The sequence below is a fragment of the Mesocricetus auratus genome, unplaced genomic scaffold (assembly GCF_017639785.1).
Source record: "Mesocricetus auratus isolate SY011 unplaced genomic scaffold, BCM_Maur_2.0 Super-Scaffold_100023, whole genome shotgun sequence".
NCBI lineage: Eukaryota > Metazoa > Chordata > Mammalia > Rodentia > Cricetidae > Mesocricetus > Mesocricetus auratus.
The window spans coordinates 9,376,857-9,399,232 of NW_024429204.1; the positions used below are offsets into that span (position 1 = coordinate 9,376,857).

At 43.7% G+C, this 22,376-nt stretch overlaps 2 protein-coding genes across 9 annotated transcripts in view; one reads left to right on the forward strand and one right to left on the reverse strand.

The window, feature by feature from the left end:
• Sybu (syntabulin) overlaps positions 1–22,376 on the reverse strand; it is a 108,343-nt gene that overhangs the window by 68,873 nt on the left and 17,094 nt on the right. For 2 of the 6 annotated variants that reach the window (XM_040730458.1, XM_040730457.1), the window contains exons 1-2: positions 4,902–5,049; positions 1,031–1,120 (exon numbers count right to left, since the gene is read on the reverse strand). In XM_040730458.1, the coding sequence (XP_040586392.1) occupies positions 1,031–1,054 (24 nt within the window). In that variant the 5' untranslated portion in view covers positions 1,055–1,120; positions 4,902–5,049. Of the gene's footprint in view, positions 1–1,030; positions 1,121–4,901; positions 5,050–22,376 lie in introns of those variants that run through there. The other 4 variants (XM_040730462.1, XM_040730461.1, XM_040730460.1 and 1 more) reach the window with 3 other exon arrangements.
• Positions 5,075–22,376, forward strand: part of LOC101835943 (protein SMG5-like) — a 103,960-nt gene continuing 86,658 nt past the window's right edge. The window contains exons 1-3 of one of the 3 annotated variants that reach the window (XM_040730454.1): positions 5,075–5,169; positions 15,645–15,699; positions 21,646–21,724. The gene's annotated coding sequence lies outside the window, so the exon portion shown is untranslated. Of the gene's footprint in view, positions 5,182–5,236; positions 5,976–15,644; positions 15,700–21,645; positions 21,725–22,376 lie in introns of those variants that run through there. The other 2 variants (XM_040730452.1, XM_040730453.1) reach the window with 2 other exon arrangements.

A 22,376-nucleotide genomic window follows, 5' to 3' on the forward strand; every position in this document is an offset into this window, starting at 1 on the left:
GTAGAAGAGGACTCGTGCAAGCTTTTACTCCGACTTCCGCACGTGCTGTGGGACCCACACTACCTCCCCACACCAATAAATATGAGTTAATAAAAATGAAGTTCTGTCTCCATCATTAACTCACTTAATGGGTCTTTACACCCCAACCTTCCTCACAGGCACATACTCAAGTTCATCTGAACAAATAGGGAAACTGAGGCTGAAAGAGGCGAAGACTGCACATCATGTGGAAGACAGAAATTCAGACCACTGCTTTCAGGGTCACCATTATTCCCTCTTGTTAAACTGGATTCCCCGGGAAGAGCTTTAAAAAAAAATTCCAGAGCTTTTTCCAACCTCTGTTAACTGAAAGAGGGCTTTGGCTTAAGTGGCGAACGCCACACTTCCCAACATGATCTCCTGCTTGTTTCCCAAGCTTACCAGGAAGGGTCAAAGCCAAATCGAACACCCCTGAGAGGCTCCCCAGGGAAAACCCCCTGCAGCCCGGAACCTGGCTCAGGCATCTATGCCATCCTGGGACTGCAAGCCACACCCAGACTCCGGATCCGTCCAGCCCATCAGTCACCCAGCAGGTATCCCCACGCCAGGCACACTGCAGACTCTTGAGCTGGGTCACTGTCACGCTGCAGTCTTTATTTCTCAGTCACGAGTTCGCTAAATTCCTTTTGCATATCACACACACACACACACACACACACAGGCAAACACATGACATCCACTAAAAGCTTCACCCCAAGCTCGGGGAGCCAGGATTAACCCTCTAAAGTCAGTCTTTTAAATCCTCGTAGTAATCCCCCAAATCTCTTCCTGTAGTGTCACCTCCCCATCTGCGACACCCCATCACCGTCGGATGACCCTCGGCTTCCCTGCAGTCCCCAGCGCCTAGCCCCCACCCCCCTCCCCAAGCTGCCCCATCCCTTGGACCCTGAGCACCAGGGTCCATGTCTCACCTGGCTCTCTACTAGGTAGGGTGCACTGCAGCATCCTCCGACCCTGTCACGGTGCCCACCCGCACACAGGGTCCCCTTACCTTGCTCTCTCGGAGGGGCCCCATCTCGCCTCTGCCTGCCGGCTCTCCGCGCCGTCGCTGCCGCCGCCGCCGCCTTCCAGGAGGAGGCACCTGTGAGCGCGGAGCAGAGGAGGAGACTGTGCTGAGCCCGGGGGGCTGAGTGCGGTGACAGCAGCGGGTCCGCCGCGTCCCCGCCGGCGGTGGCGCTCCGCTCGGAGGGCGCGCCCGCCGCCCCGCCCCGCTCCGCCCCGCAGGACACGTGGTGCCGCCGCTCGCGGCCACTCGGGTGGAGTCCTTCCCGGTCACCGCCTTCACCTGCGGCCGGGAACAGCTGCCTGGCATCTCCCGGTCGCCCGCCACGTCCCGCGCTCAGCGCCCCTCCCTTCCGAGCCTAGCCCGACCCACTGCTTGCAGGCTGAGGCTTATTCGCAGCAAGGGCAACCCAGATGTGTACCCCATCTTCTCTTGCACCTGGCCCCGGGATTGACAGGGGGGTGCGTGTGGGATGGAGAAGGTGGGAAAAGCTGCCCACGTCAGATGGCCAAGATGGAGAAAGAGGGAAAGTCACCCTCCCCAGTCGCTGTCCCTCCGTGACCTCTAGGTCTTAAGTCAACGTAAAGATTCTCTACCATGGCCTCGCCCCAGAGAGATGGGGCGGGTCCCCCCTGGTCCCTATATATACCCAGGCAGGCCTGCTGCAGGATTGACACAGCATCTGGGTTGCAGGACTTTGTTCCAAGGCTGCGGTTCTCCTTGGAGGGATTTGCGTCAGAAGGGCTTTTAAGGCGCCAGGAAAACACAGCACCCACACACAGGCTTTTTAACCCAGCACAGGACCCCATCTCCAGCTCTACAACTTCTCCCTGGCTACACCATGAAGACCCTGATATAGACTGTAGAGGGGACAGGACACCTGTGCTCAGGGAACCAAGGTGAAGCCAGCACACCAGACAGACCCTCGAAGCAGGGACCCTTCTCCAAGTTCGTCTTGATTGACACGAGGGATAATAATATCCACTAGAAGGCAGCTGGGAGGGGTACGGAAGGAAAACAAAACGGCTATATCCAACTGACAAAGCAAACTCTTTTAGCGGATGGCTAGAGCAGGTTCAGGTGACCCAATATCTGCAGGTGTCTTTTATGTGACAGGCAGGGTGGAAATAAAAGCATTTGTGGTGCAGCCAAATACATTTAAGAAGCTCAAAAAGTCTCCGAGGGCAGAAGAACTGATATCCTTGCTATATGTCATACCTGGTGGCAGACTTCAGCTTGAAAAATGTCTTACACACCCTTTATTCAAGGTAGAGAATGTTCCAGGTAGCAATATGGGTGGTGAACAATTTCTGCACCCCAGGGTCCTGTGTGCAAGGTGTGTGACTGTTGGTAATGTAGTACAACTTCCACCATCTCATCTGCATTCCTTCGGGTACCAACTCTGAAACCCAGCAACGCACCCGAGTCACAGAGACCCTGAAGTTGGAGGATTAGTGGAATCAATTTCTTGGCTTCTTAAGACCCCCAAGAGATTGCATTCCACAAATCCTTATCCCCTAGGATCTACTTAACTGAGACATAATCTTGGGATTCTCTGGGGGGGGGGAGAAGAGGTGATTAATTCATCCTTTCTCTACCCATTAAGTGTCTTAACCAGGGACCTCACCAAGGTACAACCCAAGAGGATTCATACAATTCATTGTATCTAGACTTACAGGCCAGGGTTTGTAAATGGTGAGATAGGAACGAACTATGGTCGCCAAGAGATGCTTCTGCACTCCCTGCTGAGAACCGAAAATTGGTTGCAGGGACCTAACGGCAGACACTGTCCACAGAGTTATTCAAATCGGAATCTCAGAGGCAGCTCTGACATCCTCAGCCCCCTCCATTGCTTCCCTCCTCTTCTACCGTGACCAGTATCACTATTGATAGTGATGGAAACTTCACTTCTGCCTATCCTGGTAACAGGACATGAATATGACCGTGCTCGTCCACCATTCACCCTCATTATCTTTCTTCTTTTGTGGTCTTAACTGCTCTGAGTTATTTCCACAGGGGGCCAGCTGAAGTTCTTCTGTGTCCTGTCTCTTATCCATATTCTTTTCTAACCAATTACTTCATTCTCTTTGTATTCCCAAAGCTTTTATGGGAAGCACGCTGCTCACAGCCCTCCTTGAGTTTACTTGAATATTTGTCTGTTTATTTTGGTGTTGTTTATTTGTTTATTTATTTTGGTAGTGCTGGAGACTAAATGGGGGGGGCCTTGTGCACTCTGCCAAGAAAGTCTTTGACCACTGAGCTAATCCTTGACATCTGTTATGCCAGGCTAAAGTCAAATCAGACTTCTCCATTAAGCTCACTAAGGACTCACCGTTTTCCAGCAGGTAATAATTAGACCGCCTCCCTCACTCCCCATGATGGCACCAGGGTCTTTTTTTTTTTTTCAAGCTCTGGCTGTTTGTGCTTGCCTCTCTTTTTACAGATGCTCCCTGCCCTCGCAGATCCCCTCAGCCTGCTGCTCTCTCCACAAGCAAATGGTTGTTCCAACTGAAGTCCTCCCGTTCTCTGGAGGGTTCATGGCCATTCCCTCCAGACCTCGGCACACTGCTGGTTTCCCCTGTTTACATCTCTAACACTCTAACCACCCAGCCTCCTCCATTCTGAAAGAGAGTAAGTTTAATTTTAGGCGGCTTCTGCCAGGAAGAAGAACCTCCCCGGTCCCTCCAGGCCACCTGTGCTTACCCTAGGAGAGCTGTTCCGATTTTCAGTACTCCCTACTCACTCGTCTTCATCAAAGAGAGTAGGCAGTGCCTGGCACAAATCCGCCCATACAGTAGCATCAGTGCATAACTACCAAGTGAATGGATGCCGAAGTGAATGGATTCCACAACCCCTTATAAGGCCCACTGGTACAGGGTGAAGAACATGGATCCAACTTGCGTGTGGCAGATTACTTGGATAAAGCTGCCTCCAGTGTGTCTGCATTTAATGATGGGATGCGTGCCTAAAAAATCCAACATGTGTTCAGTGAAAACATTTACTGCAGAAGTGCAGGCACCGAGAGGCTATGCAGTAGCCTTGCTGTCACCATAGCAACCTCACCGAGGGAAAGGCTGGTTTACTCTTCAGACGCCTCTTGGCTCTGTACTTTTGAGAACCAAGCCTGTTTTTCTGCTGTGCTAAAAGGCAAGTTTCACAGATAATCATATCTACATTGCCTTTAATTTCATTCAAGTGTTTCTCATGTCATTAGGGGAAAGTTAACATTTAGACTATAGCATCAGAGAGACATAATCTAATATTGTTTAAGGCATTCATCTCTCATCTGCCTATTATTATTCACCATTTTCATTTTATATCTAAGTACTTATGGCCTTGTTTTATAATCTTATTGCATTTTCTTGAAGAAAAGAATGTTTCTTAGGTATTTAGAAAACATCAATTGCTTGGTATTTTCTAAAGGCTTTAGCCCTTAGAGGTTTTAAATCGTATACCTGCCCAGACCTGGCAAGAAATATAGGAGATCAGGTGTTATGGATTGGTATAAAAGCAAAGTCTGTATACTTAACTTCCCAGATCTAGGAATTCTTCACGTGAAATTTGTGATTAATCCATCTACATTTTTAATATGCAGAGCACTTTACATTTTCAGAGCCCTCTCACATAATACCACACGGGTCTCACAAAATCCTTGTGACACGTAAGTGGCCAACTGCTGAAGTCATCTGGGGGTTAAAGGACAGGTTTTTACTGACAGAGATCCCCCCACACCTCCCCCAGACTGCAAACTTCATAGAAAAAAAAAACCAATACAGTCGCACTGCCAAAACAGAACCGTTTGCACCGTGCAATCTGACACCTCACACAGTCCTAGGCATCCCTTTCCCTCACATCTCACCTGCGTGCTGGGGCTGCGCTGCTGTGCTCCGTCAGGGTTGACAAAGCACTCTGCTCCTAATCCTATCAGCTGTGCGAGCAAGCGCTGCTGCTGTCTTTCAGTGACCCGATGTTGGGCGATCTGCACAGCAACAAGGAGCCGCTGACGTGTTTTACAACACGTCATGAAGAAAAGAAACTGCATTCTGGGGCATCCTGGGATTTTTTTTTTGTGGTGGGGTGGAGACCCATATTTTTCTTACAGGGGAAAGAGAGCTGCCCGTTTTCCTGTAAGAGCCTGTGTGAGTGAACCCACCCCCCTCTTATTGTATGTGTGTTATTGTTAGGCTGTGGCTAAGGTGTTTAGACGCTGTAGACTGTAATGGCTAGGATTATGCAAGATCACTCCCCTGAGGAGGGGGGCCCAGAGAGTACTTGGGGCAGAGAGGGGAGTGGGTAACCGAAGGCAGTGTGGCATGGACATTCATTGGGTTTGGCGTATGCCAATTATCTGGGCTCTGCAAATGAGTTTTCAGTTAGAGACGCTTTTAAGTGAAGAACAGAAAATAAATGGAAGCCCAGGTGAAGAGGCCGGGCAGAGGTTTGGGCCTGGGGACTCTGAGGCATGGAGGATGCATTTTTCTGCCTGTCTAATGGGGGATCGGATGTAAGTTAGTGCCTTAAACCATGCTATGTGGCGTCTGTGGCCTTTGGTCCGTTGCTGAGAGCAGGGTAAGAAAGTAGCCAAAACATAGGAACGGTGACAGCATCCAACTAAGTGGGAACACAGCGTGGGGTCGAGCAGGTGTTCACTGATTGAGAAAGTGAATTTGAAATGGTTGAAAACTCAGGTACCCAGGACGGCTGGGTATAGAGCATCCAGGTGGGAAAGGCCGGGTCTGGACATTTCCCCGATGGACTGCCTCGGATGACTAGACAGTCCGTGGACCTCAAAGATTCCCTGAAAGGGCACAGGAAATCATCTGTGAGGTAGGCACCGGAAGGCCTAAAGCCAGATGTTGAATGCTGGAGGTCCCAAGAGTCTGGAGGAACGAGGAGGCAGTGGCAGAGGCAGACCCGGGGGCTTCCAAGACAGGTGAGGGGAAGATGCCAAGACACCTCCGTCAGGTACTCATCCAGGGGCCCTGAGGATTGGTTCTGCACCTGTATCAGTCTAGGCTTAGAAAAGGCATTTCTAACGTCGTCTCAGGGAGCAGATCTGCAGCTAGATCTGAGTTCCCTTAAGAATTTGTTTTCCGTGATGTAATGTATGTCTATGACTTTGTGCTTTCTCCACCATCAACTTTCTAGTAAACACGCTTTTAAAAATAATGTTGCTCCCCCCTCCCCAACCCCCGCTGCTAGGAGATGCCGGCGGGGTGGGGGGGGGCTGGTTTTGAAATTTCTACTCAAAAGACAGAGCCTTGTGGTTGCAAAAGCGAGCAGAGCTCCCCTAGCGGCCGACGGCTAGCACAACGGTCGCAGGAGCCCGCGGAGCTGCTCGCAGGCCCGAGGGACCTGGAAGGAGGTGGGGGACTTGGGGTTCGGAAGACGACACACAGCCAAGTACATCACTGCGGTGTCAGAGCTGAGGGCGACCTTGCTGGCTGCTGTATTCCCAAAACCGGCTGTGCCATTGTTAGCAACCGTTTTCCTTCATCCCTGGCATAACAGACAGCTCGGCTGTAACCCCCCTCTCCTCTCCAGGCTATGGCAGGAATACTTGTGAGAAACAAAACCTAGAAATTGGGAATCTGTCCTACCTTGTCCCATCTCTCCACGTTGTCTCCGTTAGCCACTTCTAGAACGCTGTGTAATGAAATAAAAAAAAATTGCCTTTGAAAGGAGATAACTGGCATATCGGTGTGACAGGTCCTGAGATGACATCATCCAAGAAAACTGGCAAATAAAATACTAAAACTGTTCGCTATTTCATCGGCCTATTATCTGTGACCCCGTGGTTGTGCTGTTAGCTTTGGCTTTCTTCTGTTTTTTCAGGCTTATTTACATCAAAACAGCAGCAAAACGAGAGTAAAATCCTAAGTAACCTCTGGCATGGGGGGGGGAGGGGCTCTGTTGATGCCATTATACCTGGCTGTTTTGGTGGCTACCATGAGCTGGAATACTAGTTTTCCCAAGCAGCTGCCCCCCCTCCTCGTGTCCTCTGATTGGGCAGTGATCAGGGATGAAGTTCTCTGGTCTCCTTCCCCCTGCAGACAAACAGCTATGGTTACTGCTAGAAACTCCATCATCATGGCTTCCTAACCCCGTTCCAGGTGGTGATGGCAGAAGATGAGCTTTTAAAAATGAGTGGCCTCGAGGAGAATTAGTAAAACTGAGACTGGAGAGATGACCTTGAATTAGGGGCAGGGAGAAAAACACCCGTGTCTGTTTTTCTATTAAGCAGCCCGGCTACTGACTGGTCTCTCAGTGTGATGGCTCATTTAGGAGACAGCAGGAGAGGGGAGTGAGTTTCCTAGTCTGCATAGAGGTTTGTGATAAGCAGTAAATGGGAGATACAGGGCCTGAATCTCATAGCCTTGTTCTCACTGTGACCCTCATAGGAATTGTTTAAGGAGGGCCCCCCACCCCCACCCCGACCCAGATTCAGCATGGTGTAAGTGCAGGTTAGTTGAAAAGGAAGACTCGGTCCCACCAGTTAATGTCTTTGAACAAGCTGAGTTCCCTCAACTTCATTGTCACACCTATAAAGTAGACTTAATAATAGTAATTAGCTCGTGTCGCCGTTAGAAGGATTAGACAAGTCGAGGGTTTAAGCCCGGTAGATGGTTACGGCTTCCTAGCCATCCTCTCTCTCTCCCTTGGATCAGGCCGCTCGAACTGCCATTGCTGCCTCCAGCTTGCCTGAGCTCATCTTAAAGATCTTCATGTGTATCGGAGGGGTTAGCCTTTCCCTACATTGGCTGCCACACATCAAGAATGAAATGGAATTCCACATTAGAAGAGAGAGGCTGAGAAACCTGTGCTGCCAAAGGCTGATTAGAAAGGGTTAAATAGGAGGGATGATGAAAGACCACACACCGGTCATCCATCCACCCTGTCAATCATCCGAGGGTATTGATGGTCCTACGCTGAGCGAGTCTCTCCCGCTCTTTAGGGTCTAACACAAGTGTGGGAATAGCCATGACACACCTACCTTTCAGGATGCTGGAACTGTGTCAGACAGATGCCAAAGGGGCTTGGCAGAATTTAAGTTGGGCTGGATCTGAGATGAGCAGGCGCAGATTTTGAGATGACTTTCGAAGAAGAAACAGGCTCTATGATGAGTCTGGCTTCTTGAGGGTCCCCTTCATTAGTTCTTCCTCTGGTCCTCCTGTCTACCTTCTGTCCTCCTGACTCCTCCCATCCCCTCTCACCCTCCTTCCTCTCTCCTTCTGCCCATCTAACTCTTTCTGTGTCTTCTCCTTTGGCTCCTTTCTTGTTTCTTCCTACTTTGCAAAAACACTTGCTACTCAAGTGGACTAATGCGGACAGCATCTGTGGGTTTCCCTTGCATCGTTCCTTCTGCCCGTAAACTTTTGGAAGAAAGGGATTTGTCTTAGTCTTGATTGACTACAAAGAGTAGCTTCTCAATCACTTTCTGCGTATTAATAGAATTTGAAAATTTTAAGAGGACCGTGTTATATTGCCATCTATTGGCCCACTAGTGAATTTTTCCTTCCACATCTAGGTTTGCAAAGAACTCTTCAAAGCATAGTCAAACTTTCTCCGCGTTATTTGAAAGCTTTCCAAAACTCTCAAAATGTAAGGCTGTATAATTGTATGTCAGTGAGTGAAATCACCACGTCATGGGTGTGAACCATTAAGGGGTGCTTTTTCTCATTAGGCTGTATCAGACAAGTTAGCACTCCTAAATCTTTGTATCCTTATTTGTAAAATGCATGTATGGTCTACTTCATATGTTTTTTTTTCAAATATTTCATTCTCTAACACCCATAGAAAACTTATACAGGTGGGTAGTTCAAATGAGGGCTTATTTTTCTTCCTTTTTCCCCCTTTCCCAATTAATAATAACCTTGGGGGGAATAAACTCTTATGATTCAATTTTAACTAATTAATGAGCTAAATCCTTCTGACACAATAATGGCAAACGATCTTCATATAGTCCCTATTTTGCCTAGTCTCATGTGTCTATTTGTAAAAAATTCGTAGGCCTGATATTTTTAAGTTGATGTTTTTAAAGCTGTTTTGCTTCCATGGAAAGGTTAAGTAGGGAGTACAGAGAGTAACCATCAATCCTCCCACTAACCTCAGTCTTTTACTTTCAAATTTTGGATGCAGTTCAATCACTACTTGCTTGCTTGGTTAGATATAATCATACTCTACTTTTGAAGGTGAAAATAAGAGCAAGTTCGATGGGTCTGCCTGACCCCAATCTCCTCATCTCTCTCAAGGTCTTCTCTATCTCTAATATGTAGTCAACACCCATCTTCCAGAATCTTCTCAAATAGATTTAATGAAGCCACCTCTACAATAACCGGAAGCTGCATAGAAGGGACCCCATGGCCCTACTAATGAATAAATACTACTTACTGTTTGTTCTCGCTGTCTGACTGCTGGAGGGACTCGGTGATAATGTGGGCATCATTTTATGTTCGGAAGTCAGTGTTATTTCCTGGCCTATTTAAACCTTCCCCATACTTCAAACCCATCAGCCTACAACTGCTCCCTCATGCTGTGCAGATGCCCTTAGCCCTTGACTAGAAGACAAGACAGAAAGCACAAGAGAACTTTCCCTTTCCTCCTTCCAAACCCACACATTTGCCTGCCTCTACCCCTTCCCTCCCATTTCCCATCTTGATAGCTTTTGTTCCCCCATATAAGGAAAACTTCTGTTCCTGAAAATCCCTGTACGAGACATCCTTTCATGCCCCATAAAGGGAACTATCCAATCAGTCAGCCCTCCTAACTCTCCAGGATTTCATTTCCTTGTCTTTAAAGTAGAATAATTATACATGGGCTTCTATGAGCACCAGTGGAACTAATCCACATACAGAGAGGAGGAGAGTTCCCAGTGTGTTTGTTCTACTCAAGCACTTGGGTGTGGATTAGCTGTCATTCTCTTAGAAAACGACTTGGACGTACATTCCCACTGGATGTTTCATACCACGGTTTAAACATACTGAACTATTCTCGATGGAAGATGCCTCACTGATGAAGTCCTCTGTCTTCCGGAGTCACAGTTCCACTGGTTCACTCCTCTTCCCACATCAGCAAATGTCAGATGAAGGCTTAGCTGGACACATCAATCACCTGAGACCCTCCCTGCCCTACGTCCCTCTACTTCAGCACCAGCCATTTTTAGCTGGCAGCTTTTGCCCTAAGTCACAGATTGCCTCCCCGTGGTTACTTTAACAGCTAGTTCCAACTGCAGTCTTGACTTCTGATTAGCCTTTGGAATAAACCCTTGCCCATTTTTCAACTCAGGAACGTGCCCTTCTGATGATCTCCTACGTTGCGGCTTGCTTTTCGCCCATCCTTTTAAAGCCCCGAGTGGTCCTTTCATTTGTTCACCCTACCTCTCCTCCCTGAGTCATGCTGAACTTCTCTGTTGCTCCCGTAACTGTTTCTAGGTAGATCATCTGCCGATTCTATAAGTCCTCATTTCTATTATACTATTTCCCATTATCCACTTGGATATCTCAGATTGTATGTCTCCAAATGCCCGCCAATGCACTCTGTTCCTAGAGGAATTTATGACACTTTCTCTGGAGGTGATTCCTACTTCTGTATTCTCTAAGGTAATAAATGGTTTCATCGTGCAAAAACTGAGACCTTGGTGACCCTGTGCGGATCTTTTGTCTTCTACAAAGAATTTTCCTGTCTTTCTTACCTCCTCATTATCTTTTAATGACTCTATTTCTCTGCATCTCTTTCTTCCCCAACTGTCACCTGACCTCCCAGTCTTCTCCACAAGAGCATATTCTTAAATAGTGGCCCGGAATGTTGAAGGTACACATCTGACCATCCCCCAACTTACTGTGACTCCATCAGCCCCAACTGAATCCTTCCAACGCTTTCCCGTGTGTGGAGATAAAAAATATATGCATATTCCCTTCTGATCTAGCTCTGGCATCATACCTTGGGTGTTCGCCCCAGAGCTCTCTTTACAATCTCTGGTCTCCTTCTGCAGTTCTTGTCTATTCTCTTTCGCCCTTCAGATACACTCATCAGGGCCATCACGCTTGCTCAAGTCAGGGAGTTTATTCTTGTCATGACGGTAATGTAGGAGAGAATGGTTTCCTGGTTTAGAAATGTTGTCTACATTTTTGCATGGTTGTGTAGTACAATGGAAAACTAAAGCCACATGCAAGATATGATAATCAGAGGCTGGATTTGCTTTGGGGCTTGTCACATGACTTGAATGGAAATTCAAAAGAATTTTTAAGTAAGTGAGTGAAAATAATGATTTCCAACTTGGTATAACTTGAAAAGCTCCTGTCTCATAAAATACATATATTTTATCTTATGTATTATAAAATATTAATCTTAGCTTCATTTTTAATGGGTTCAATTCTCTCGAGTGAGAATTCAAAGAATATGCTTTGAAAAACTATTCCCCTGATTCCTTGTTATGGTTTTTCCTCCTCTTTTCTTCTGTCACTTATTAGATTTTTGGTATTAAAATAGAAAACAGTACTAGACATGGATTTATTAAAATAAAAACTCTAGCATTTGAAGTGTTAAATATTCAATAGTCTTCATTGCTATATTTTGTTATACAGGCTAAAGCAGTATTTTTCACACACACACTCACACAATTTAAGTTGTCCTATTTTGAAGCTTGGAAAAACAAAAAGTAGTTTCTAACGAAGGAAGCATTGGGAAATTTCACACAAGGAGTCTACTTTAAATATTCCTTGAAAGTAGCCAGTTTCAGGCTGGAGAGATGTCTCAGCCGTTAAAGGCTAGGCTCACAAACAAAAATATAAGAGAGTATCCAGTTTCCCAACGGTTGGGATCCTAAGTATAGATGTGTGAACTTGCTAAGTCAGCGTGCTTGTGGTCCCCATCGTAAACACCTGGAAGTTTTGCACCTAAATTACTAGTTTTATTTCTGCCTACCCTCATTTCAGTAGTCTTATCCACAAATCTCTAAGTTCAAAAATGACTCAATAGGAAGAGATAATGGAATGAAGGAAATGAGAAATAATTACAGCATCAGGGAACATGTAGGTTTTTGTTTTCTTGGGGTTTTTTTGTCTTTTAATAATAATGTAAAATTGTACACTTGAAAATATTGTCTTAAAACAAGAAGGCTCTTCATCTTTAAATAAAGATGAAGCTGATAGTAATTATTAAACATCTCTAAACCTTGTCTAGAAATTGGCTAACAGTTATACTTTTACTAAATACAAATCTTATACCTTGAATTCAAGACTTTTATAAATAAGTGACTTCTATTTATTCTAAAAATATAAATTGAGTTCTTCCTTGTTATTTACAAAGAACTCCAATAAGTGTTGGGAGAAAACTAATAAATTTGCCACGATAATGTAAATAAATATAACTTCTTAATCTTATTTGACTTTCTTTTCATGGGGTTCAAACAATGTTGGGATTCCTATGGGATTCATGGAAAATAGAGGGAACAGTGACTATCACTAACATTAAGCCATGCTGTGGGTGTCTGTTTTTTTGTGATAACTTTTGACTAAATATTAAAATATAATCATTATAAACTAGGATGAACACATGAGTCATTTACTATTAGTATAGAGACCCATTCAAAGCTAATAATTGTATTTTAAGATAAACCAAGAATGAATTAACATAAAAATGTGACAAAATAGTTATTAACCTGAAATGTTATATCTTTTCAAGTTAAAAATTGTGATCATATGAAAATTATGCATCATTTTTAAAAAGTCCTTAGCTGAATCTTTTGAATCCCCTTTCCACAGGGCATTGCTGTTTCTATAAATATTAAAACAAGGTGGGCATATGGTTCCCTAGAGTTAGGATGTACACCCCTTCCTTCACTAGTAGCTCTGGTAATATTCTTTGCTGCAGACCACTGAAGTTCTCCGTAATTAGGGAATTATGAAGGGGAATAGTTCACACAGGAGGTTTATACAGAAAAATGCCATTTTCTCTTAAATCAGTAAGATCGTGGTGATCTTTGAAAGCAAGACTTTCTGGTTGTGTTTTTGCCCAAAGGTGAATTGTCTGTTTTAACGAGCTAGGTAGTAAAAGGCCACCAGCCAGCAGATCTGTTGCTGCGGTCTCTGCAACGTGCTTAGTATGTAAGTCCTTGCTCAAGCATTCTATTCCTGGGCTCTGACTCCGTGCTTTCCACCGTGATCGTTGAGACTGGGAATGGCTGCAGAATACAAATCATATGATAAATATTTGGGAATTCGTCTTTGTGGTTTTTCGGCACCACCCGCCAAACTTCTTGCCTAGAGAGCTGTGTGTGTGTGTGTGAGAGAGAGAGGCTTTTCAATCTGAAGCCTTTGAGCAATGCTGTTTTCTTGCCAGCTGGGAGGCATCCATATGACTGAATTGCAGCAGCCCTTCAAAGAGATTTATAAACATTTGCAGTCCTTTGCATCTTTCTACGGCTTGTTTGTTTGTTGATAAAATTTTATGCTCAATAACTTGAAACACTGGGAAGCATCTTCTTTGTGTGGATTGCCAAATGTGATGCACAGAATTTTGAATAGTATTTGTATAAGTAGGGAGTCTTCTCCTAATTTTTTTTTTCTGAATCACAATTTTACCCTCCATTTAGTCTGATACTGCTGGAAGATGCTGTCTTCCTGTTTTTTCTTCATTCACTGAGTGTTCCCTGTAAGGTCTCTTCCTCGACTCTCTTTCAGGTACCATAGCACATTTCAAGAAGCGACATGGCATAGCCCATCACACTGTCCCTCAGTACTGTTTGGAGAGTAGGTCTAATATCTCAACGATGAGTGGAATGGGTGGGACAGATGCTTGCTTGGCATCCTCAAGCAGCTTTGCTTTTTCAGGCCAAAGTTCTAAACATGTCTACCATCTTTACCCCAAACAACGAAGGCAGGCTTGTCACCAGCCTAGCCTCTGCTCAGTACCAAGCTTGGTGTTAGTTTGCTTTCCATTGCTGTGGTAAGCATCTTGACCAAAAACACTTGGGGGAGGAAAGGACTTATTTCATCTTACTTTTAAATGAAAGCACTGAACCAGAAAATGCAGGAGAAATGGGCATGCTTGCCCTGTTTGTGATCGCATCTGTTTCTTTGGGATTGTCAAGCCCCGTTGCTACCTACAATGGCTAAGGTTTTCAACTCACAAGGGCAAAGTGAGACTATTTACTGTAAGTAAGTGAAATTAGTCTGGCAAAACCTGTCCACAGAACCAGTGTTTTAAATGTGTTTACGGTACTGAGGCTGTAGATAAGCGCTTGCCTAATATGTGCACGGTTTGTCATTAGATTCCTGGGCAGAGCAAAAAAAAAAAAGTAAAAAGAAAGAAAGGAAGGAAAATAGAGAGATAGATTGATAAATGATAGATAGAGGGACAGACACACAGTCAGACAGACAGATCAAAGGCTCACACAGAGGTAGTGATGGATGCCTGGAATCCAAGCTCTTGGAAAATGAAGACAGGAGGATCAGTGACTGAAGGTCATCTTCTGCATAGATTTCCAGGCCTGCCCAGGCTATATGAGGGCCTATGTCAGAAAAGCAAACAAACAACAAATGGAATCATGGACCATAGGTAGGCAATCTTTAAATAACTAAGACAAATGCCTGGAATTAAGATGGACTTTTCCTGTTCAAATGGGTCTGAAGCCTCCCTTTATTTAGAGATTAGAGTTAATGCTGGGGCTGGAGTGATAGATGCAGAGGGCGTGGGTTTGATTCCCAGCATCCACAAGGCAGCTTACAACTGTCCGTAACTCTAGTTACAGGGGACCCAACAACCCCCCACAGACACACACGCAGACAAAACACCAATGCACTTAAAAATTTAAAAACCATTAAGAATCAATGCCATCACGCAGTAAACCAGTTTACTACTCACTTGTATTCATCCCAATCTCAGACTGCATTTTTTGTTCTTTTGCGAAGGGAAATCACATTTTGTTGCCTAACGTTGAAGTCTTGGTCTTCCTGTCACTGGGACTGTAGGTTTATGTGGTTCCACATATAGGATGCTGTCTTTATTTATTATTATGTATATAGTGTTCTGCCTGCATGCCAGTCAGAAGAGGGCACCAGACCTCATTAGAGATGGTTGTAAGCTACTATGTGGTTGCTGGGAATTGAACTCAGGACCTCTGGAAGAGCAGTCAGTGCTCTTAACCTCTGAATCATCTCTCCAGTCCAGACACTGTCTTAAGAACGTGCTGGAGTTGTATAGCTCAGTGGTAGCTTACCTGATATACATAAAGCTTTAGGTTCAATTTATAGCATAGCCTTTTGCATTCACCCACCTGGTCTGTATTCAACTTAATAGTTTACCACTTCGTAAAGCAACCACCTTCTCAGCTTCAAGGTCACCAAAGCACTTTTGGGTATCCAATAAGTGGAAAAGAAATGTGTTCACTCAATAGTGATCATTAGATCTGACCATTAGATTCGCATCGTTCTCTCAATGGTGCGAGCGAGGTCATATCTACTTCCCAAATGTAGTTTCCCCCGAGTCTGTGACAGGTTCCTAGTTGAACATTAATAGAAAACCAGTAGTCGGGGAAATTTCTTGTTAGCCATGTAGGCAATAACAAACGACCTGACAATACGCTGCTTCTTGTTTGCATTAGTGCCTGTGGAACTTCCGTTGGACGCTACCAACTTCAGATTCTCCACGGGACCGAGGTAAGCTTTTATACTTTTTGTTGCCTTTCACCGCCTGTGTTTATATTTGCATTGTTGTTTTCCAGTGATGAGCCCAAAATGATATTGGCAAAAGCAGTTTTGTATTCACAATGGTCCAATTTGCATTTTCCCTTTTCCATGTAGAGAACAAAGACAAATTTGCCCATCACTACCCAACCACCAGATCCACAGGAGTTCTGCTTGCCCCGTTAACTGTTTCCATTCCAGGAGCCATTCTGACTGTTAACTCCCATTTCTGTTTTTCACTTAGGTGTTTTTTTTTCTTTTCCAAATAGCATTGCTCTTTTTGCATTGTTAGTCAAGAGCAATCCGGTGACTTGTCAATATTAGAAGGTCCGGAATAGATATTAGCAACTATTAATTAGAGTTAAAGTACAGGTAGTTCCTTAAAATGATTTCTCAAATCTATTTTTAATATATGTATCGATAGAATCCCAACTATACTTGTCATGTGGATATGTAAATGTCACAGGAGGAAGGGCAGAAATGCATTTTATAGAAATTCTAATGTTTTAAACCAAATAGCCAATTACCTAGATAGCACTGACAAAAGGAATGCAATATATACCTAATTCTGAGACACATTACCCACTTTAATTGGCTTATTGTAGTTTAAAAAAAATGTATCCACATTGATGCTAAGTTTAAAACAAAACCAGGACTGACATTTTTGTCTACACATTAGAACGTAAGGAGGGGCCCGGCATTGGTGGTGCACGCCTTTAAACCCAGCACTCGGGAGGCAGAGACAGGCGGATCTCTGTGAGTTCGAGGCCAGCCTGGTCTACAGAATGAGTTCCAGGACAGCCTCCAAAACAATACAGAGAAACCCTGTATTGGGGGAAAAAAAGAAGAAGAAAGTAAGGAGGCATTTTGGTTGGGTTGGGGAGATAGTTGTGTTAGTTATAAGTTTTCAGATAGTGTCCCAAGTAGCCCAGGCTGGCTGTAAATTTGATTGGCAATTGAGAATGACCTTGAACTTCAGATTCTCCTGCTCTAAGTTCTAGTCCTAGGTGGGTACAACTATCCCTAGTTTATGCAGGATGGGTGATTAAAACCAGATCTTAGTACATGCCAGGTAAGCATCCTACCAAATGAACTACTGTAGGCCTTCTTTAGACATTTTGAAACAAATGTTGCATTTGTAGCTTTAATCAGTGGTTTGTATCAGCACTATAGTAAGAGGTGAGAAGTTAGGGTGAGTCAGGTTCTTTAATTAGCCATACCAGAAGAGTAAGTATGTAACAAAGTATCTGAACTGTATAGTTAAATATGTTAGTGTAATATCTTATGTCAAGTAATCCCAACTGAGGTCTGCAGAAGTTATCTTCTGTCCTAATATTCACACTAGCTATTTTCAAGTTGATGTTTATTTTCTATGTCCCAAATGAGAATATATTGCCCTCAATTCATTGGTCAGTTAGGCTAGGTTAACTGGTTAGCTATGGCCAATGAGTGTTGGGGAAGTCCTGTGTATATGTCAATAAAGCACTGTTGGCCAATAGGGAACCAAGATAGGTGGGACTAGGAGTCCAGGAGGGCTCTGGGAAGGAGAAACACAGGAAGTCAAGATGTAACGCCATGGGGTAGGAAGCCCAGAAAGTTCTCCGGTAAGGGAAATACTTAGATTAACAATTATGGGGTAATTACTTAAGTCAGAGCTAGCCAGTAAGAAACAAGCAAGGCCAACAGCTTCATAATTAATATAGCCTCCTGTGTGTTTATTTGGGACTGATGCGGCTCTGGAACCAGGCTGGTGGGAAGGCTTCCCTTTACAAATGAGAGATGCTGTTTCAGGGATAATGACATCATTTATGAGGATGACACCTGAGTTCTTCTTCTGGATTCCCCACGCATGCGTACACATGTGTAGGTACATTTGCACACACACAAAATTCAAAGAACTATTAGATAATAGCAAGAACCAAATGATTAGCACATGGTCCAAATAGTATCACTATTACCAATAATGAGACAAGTGAAAATATAGTATGATCCCCTAAGCTAATTCAATAGGGAAGTACTCATTTTGCACCGTGCTAATGATGGTATTTTCTGGCCTCAGTAAGTCACATATGTGTCAACAACAGGGAAAAACATTGAAAGTGTAAATAAGTTACTTATTTGTACAAAGGCTCTCATCAAAAGAAAGGGGATGTTTGCTGACTATGGCAGCCTACACAGCTTCCCAACTGTACGGTTTGCCATTCAGTCTTGTATCATATCTAGAAAGAGAGAGATATTCCAATTGTAAAAAATAATAATTGTAGTATGTAATTCAACTCAAACATTTCATTTTAACATGTAATCGATATAAAAATCAATGAGCATTTTTGGGGGAGCCAGCACTTCAAAACAGGATTCAGTTGAGTTCTCAGTAAGCCTGTGGTGTGTTATTACACTGGACAGCAAACTCCATAAATTAAGAGTAATCAGTTGGATAAAGGACGATTGATTTCTATTTCTAATCGATTTTACCATACCCAAAGGTTTTTAATGGGTGGAGAGCTTTCCTTTGTGTGTTTGGAGGAATTTACATTTCTTATTTTGATTGGACTTTTTAAGAGACGAATTAGTCTAAAAGTGACAAGTTCAATTCCCCCTCCAAATCTTCTAATTAATGCAGACAAACGAATGGAAAGCCCCCGCCCTTTGACTTACCAAAGGAAACAAGAAAAGTCAGTGGCTTTGCAACAGTTAGAGTTCTCCGCCTGTGCTGGCTGACTTGTAACCATGCACATGTTCTGCGAAACTTATTTTTTCACTTTTTAGCAGTTTTAACCGATTCCCCTTGCTGGTGCGGTTTCTTCACACGCCATCACACTTCTAAATGAGTGATCACGTGGCAGTGAGGATTCCATGTGCCAAAGGCACTGTACCAGCGCTCCCCAAATACATCTACTTGAAATACAAAGTAGTTTTGTTCACACTTCCAATTTTGGATCCACTAAAGGCATTCGGAGCTGGGGGGAAAAATGCCTGCTGTTCAACTTTTTCTTTTCCACAAATTCTCTCGACTGAGAGCTTGCATGTTTCTTGCTAAGTTTCCAAAGCACAAGTAACTATGGCACACTCTGTAACTAGGAGCCTTGAGCAACTGCTTTAAGATAAATGATGAATACGGTCATGTTCCTGCCTGGAGAGCACTGTGCCAACAACAGGGACACAAAAGGGGCCAACAACAGGGACAGAATTGAATTTGGAGGTGGGAAATGCAGCAACTCAGCACGTTCTTTGAAAATCCGTGGCATCTGTCCTGGGTGGGTTCTCAATCTCAGCTCGATAAACCCACTGAGCTGGCTAATACCTGCTGTGAGGCCGTTCCCCACTTCGGAGGACATTTAGGAGCATCTGTCTCCAAGTTCTAATCATTACCAAGCGCCTTCTCACGTCTCCAGTCCTGGCAACTCAAAAATGCCTCCAAATCACCAAATGCCCCCTCTGGGGAACAAGGCTCTTCTCAATGGAGAGCCAAAACTTTATATTCAAAGCCCAAAAATTACACATTCAAAATATAGCACTAGTTGGGTGGTGGTGGTGTACGCCTTTAATCCCAGCACTCGGGAGGCAGAGAAAGGGGGATCTCTGTGAGTTCGAGGCCAGCCTGGTCTACAAGACTTAGTTCCAGGATAGCCTCCAAAGCCACAGAGAAACCGTTTCAAAAAACCTGTTAACTAATTTGGTAACTTCATACACAGAATGTACTTCTAAGAGCTTAGAGCCTGGTGCTGGAGAGGTGGCTCAGTGGTTATGAGAACTGACTACTCTTCCAAAGGACTTGGGTTCAATTCCCAGGAGCCACATGGCAGCTCACAACTGCCTGTAATTCCAATTCCAGGGGACCCAAAACCCCATGGCAAAACACCAATGCATATAAACTAAAAATAAATAAATTGCCTTTGGGACATGCAATGGAGTCACAGCATATTCATTCTCTTCTGTCCCACCTTCTCAGTCTCTGAGGTCCCCTTTTACCTTGTCTTCGAAATTAATGGTAAATACCTCATTTTATCTGGAATTGGTTTATATACAGCAATTTCAACATTCACATCAAATCAGTTGTCACATACGCAGAGACTGAGAATATGTAGCAACTTGAACCCTCTTGGGTGTGTTTCAAGTGTGTTGACTGAAACTGATCTACAGTGACCATCATTCCCTAAATAGAGACAATGACTGTGTCACCACCATCAACTTGGGAGCACGCTAAGAAAATCTGATAATCCATGTCTTAAATGATACCACAAACCTCTCTACCTCCATAGAATATGGTGAATGAACAACATCTCAAAACAAAATCTGTATATCCTTCTTCATTCCCTCAAAATAAGCCCAAACAAAGCATTTTAGTATATCTATTTCCCGTCATGTGAAAAATTGAGATAGTTAAAAAATAATAGTATATTGGACTCCCATCCAACAATGTGAGATGCACTCTCACCCTGAACTCTTGGGAGGAGGGTCTAGGCCCTGCCCTGGATAAAATGACAGACTATGGATATCCCCAGGGAGGGCCTTACCCTCCCTGGGGAAATGAGGGGATAATGGGGGGTTGGGGGTAGGGCACGGGAGGAAGGGAGGGAAAGGGAACTCACTTGTGAAGCAACCTTGTTTCTAATTTAAATTTAAAAATAAATAATAAAAAATAGTATTTTAAAAAGTAAGAGTATATGCATTCATTCTGCCAATGTTTGGAATGACAGAATAAGTCCATAAATGCAGTCAAGGACAAGGAAAATGGCAATATAGCGGAGGTTAGGATTTTTTTTTTTACCTGGAAGAGGTATACATACGAAGGTGCCAACTTCAATATAAAATCAATTATTTCATCCCACAGAGGCAGAGAAGACATTCCATGCTGTTTAAATGCCCTTAGGTATATTTCAAGGGTGTACAATCTAGACAAGTTTCCTCAACCCTGGTTGTTTGCTGTGACAAAAGCCATAAGGAGTCCTTAGTCTATTGAAGCTGTCACTTATTGATGAATACTATGCTAAGTTAAACAAGTGTCCACCCATCTACCATGTAACGGTTTCTTGAGGTGAGTGCTGCAATCGACTTCTGACAAGGAATAAAGAAAAGGCGCCAAGTGTTGAAATTGCTTGTAGAAAATGGTGACTCCGGCAATCATAAAGCTAAACTTACACATCGTTAATTCCAAAGTTCAAGTTCGTCCTGGAAGTTTTCCTCACTCCCAGGAGACTGAGTGAGAGCCGGCCTGCCTCCACAGGCCTTTGAATTCAAGGAGGAGGCTAATGGGATTTTTTGGCAAATCAGCAGAGTTTTGCCAGGAGAAAGAGGGAAAGAAAGAAGGGAGGAGGAGGAGGAGGAGGAGGAGGAGGCATTGGATAGATGCTCAAGTTGTGAGAAGAAAGAGGAGAGAGGTGAAGAGAGAGTGGAGACAGAAACAGAGACTAGGAAGCCAGACTTTTAATAGTGGAGATGCTTTCCAGTCTATGCTGGTAACAAACTGTAAACGTTCTATGTCCTTGGTTCTCCTACCTCACTGCACCGTGTGTTTTAAGCCTTCAGAGGCAAAGTTTGAATATTAGGGATCTCGTTATAAGCTACCCATATTATATAGTATTTAAAGAAAAATAATATTTTCTAATTTTCATAGGAAAACTGACTGCGGTGAGCTGAACGGGGAATTTAGATAATTTTATACTATCATTGCTTTCATTATCCTTACGTGCTTTCTCTAAAACGCAAGCCCAAAATATAATGTAATTTGACTGATTTTGTCTGTATGTAAGCACACTGGGAGAACAGAAAATAAGGTATGGTTTTGAGGAGAGTGTCACTCTGTAATTCCACAACAAGAAAGGTGAAAGCCAAAAAAAAAAAAAAACAAACCAAAACAAAAAAACCCCTCATTTTCATAGTATGAATTAAAAGTAGCAAACTAATATCCTTCTGTTTCAGGCCATTTCTGCCAGAGATGAATGTCTTAGAAGACTACAAGATGAATGAGATTCAGACTGAGGCACAGCAGCCCTGAATGGTAAATATTTTCTTTTTGAATATATAGTCCAAGAAAAGATCGATAGTGAAAAAGTCTGTGCTGGTAACACAATCTCAGGAACTTATAATTTGAAATTTCTCTTAACTTTGGCTAATGGTATTTTATCAATAATAATACACATATGTATTTGATTTATACTAAATATTAAGTAAAAATGGACTAACAGGTATCCACAGGTCAGGCACTTACTCGCCTACAAAGGAGAGACACTGACAATGGAACAGAAATGTCACTAGACAGTGGGAATTCAGACTTGCTTCCCTGATGTATTTAGTTATATGAAGCAACTGATCTATGGAATTGAAAATATTTATTGGTTCTGGCGTGGATAACTATAAAATCTGATTGAATGGATTCTACTTATACACAGTGTCACGGTAAGTGTATCTGTGCATTGGATTTCAACAGGGCATTGTGGTTTTGATTTATCATCATGTCAGTTTTTACACAAGCACTCTATATTTTAATGTCTGGCGTATAAGCTGAGAAATGTAGGTCTATGTATCTCAGTATAGGATGCCACTTTTGATTGACTCTTCCTTCTCTATAGTTTTCTTCTGTTTGTTCAAGGAAAATGCTAGGCAACCTGTTGGTTTTATTTAAAACATAGAAGAATCCATTAGTTGACGTC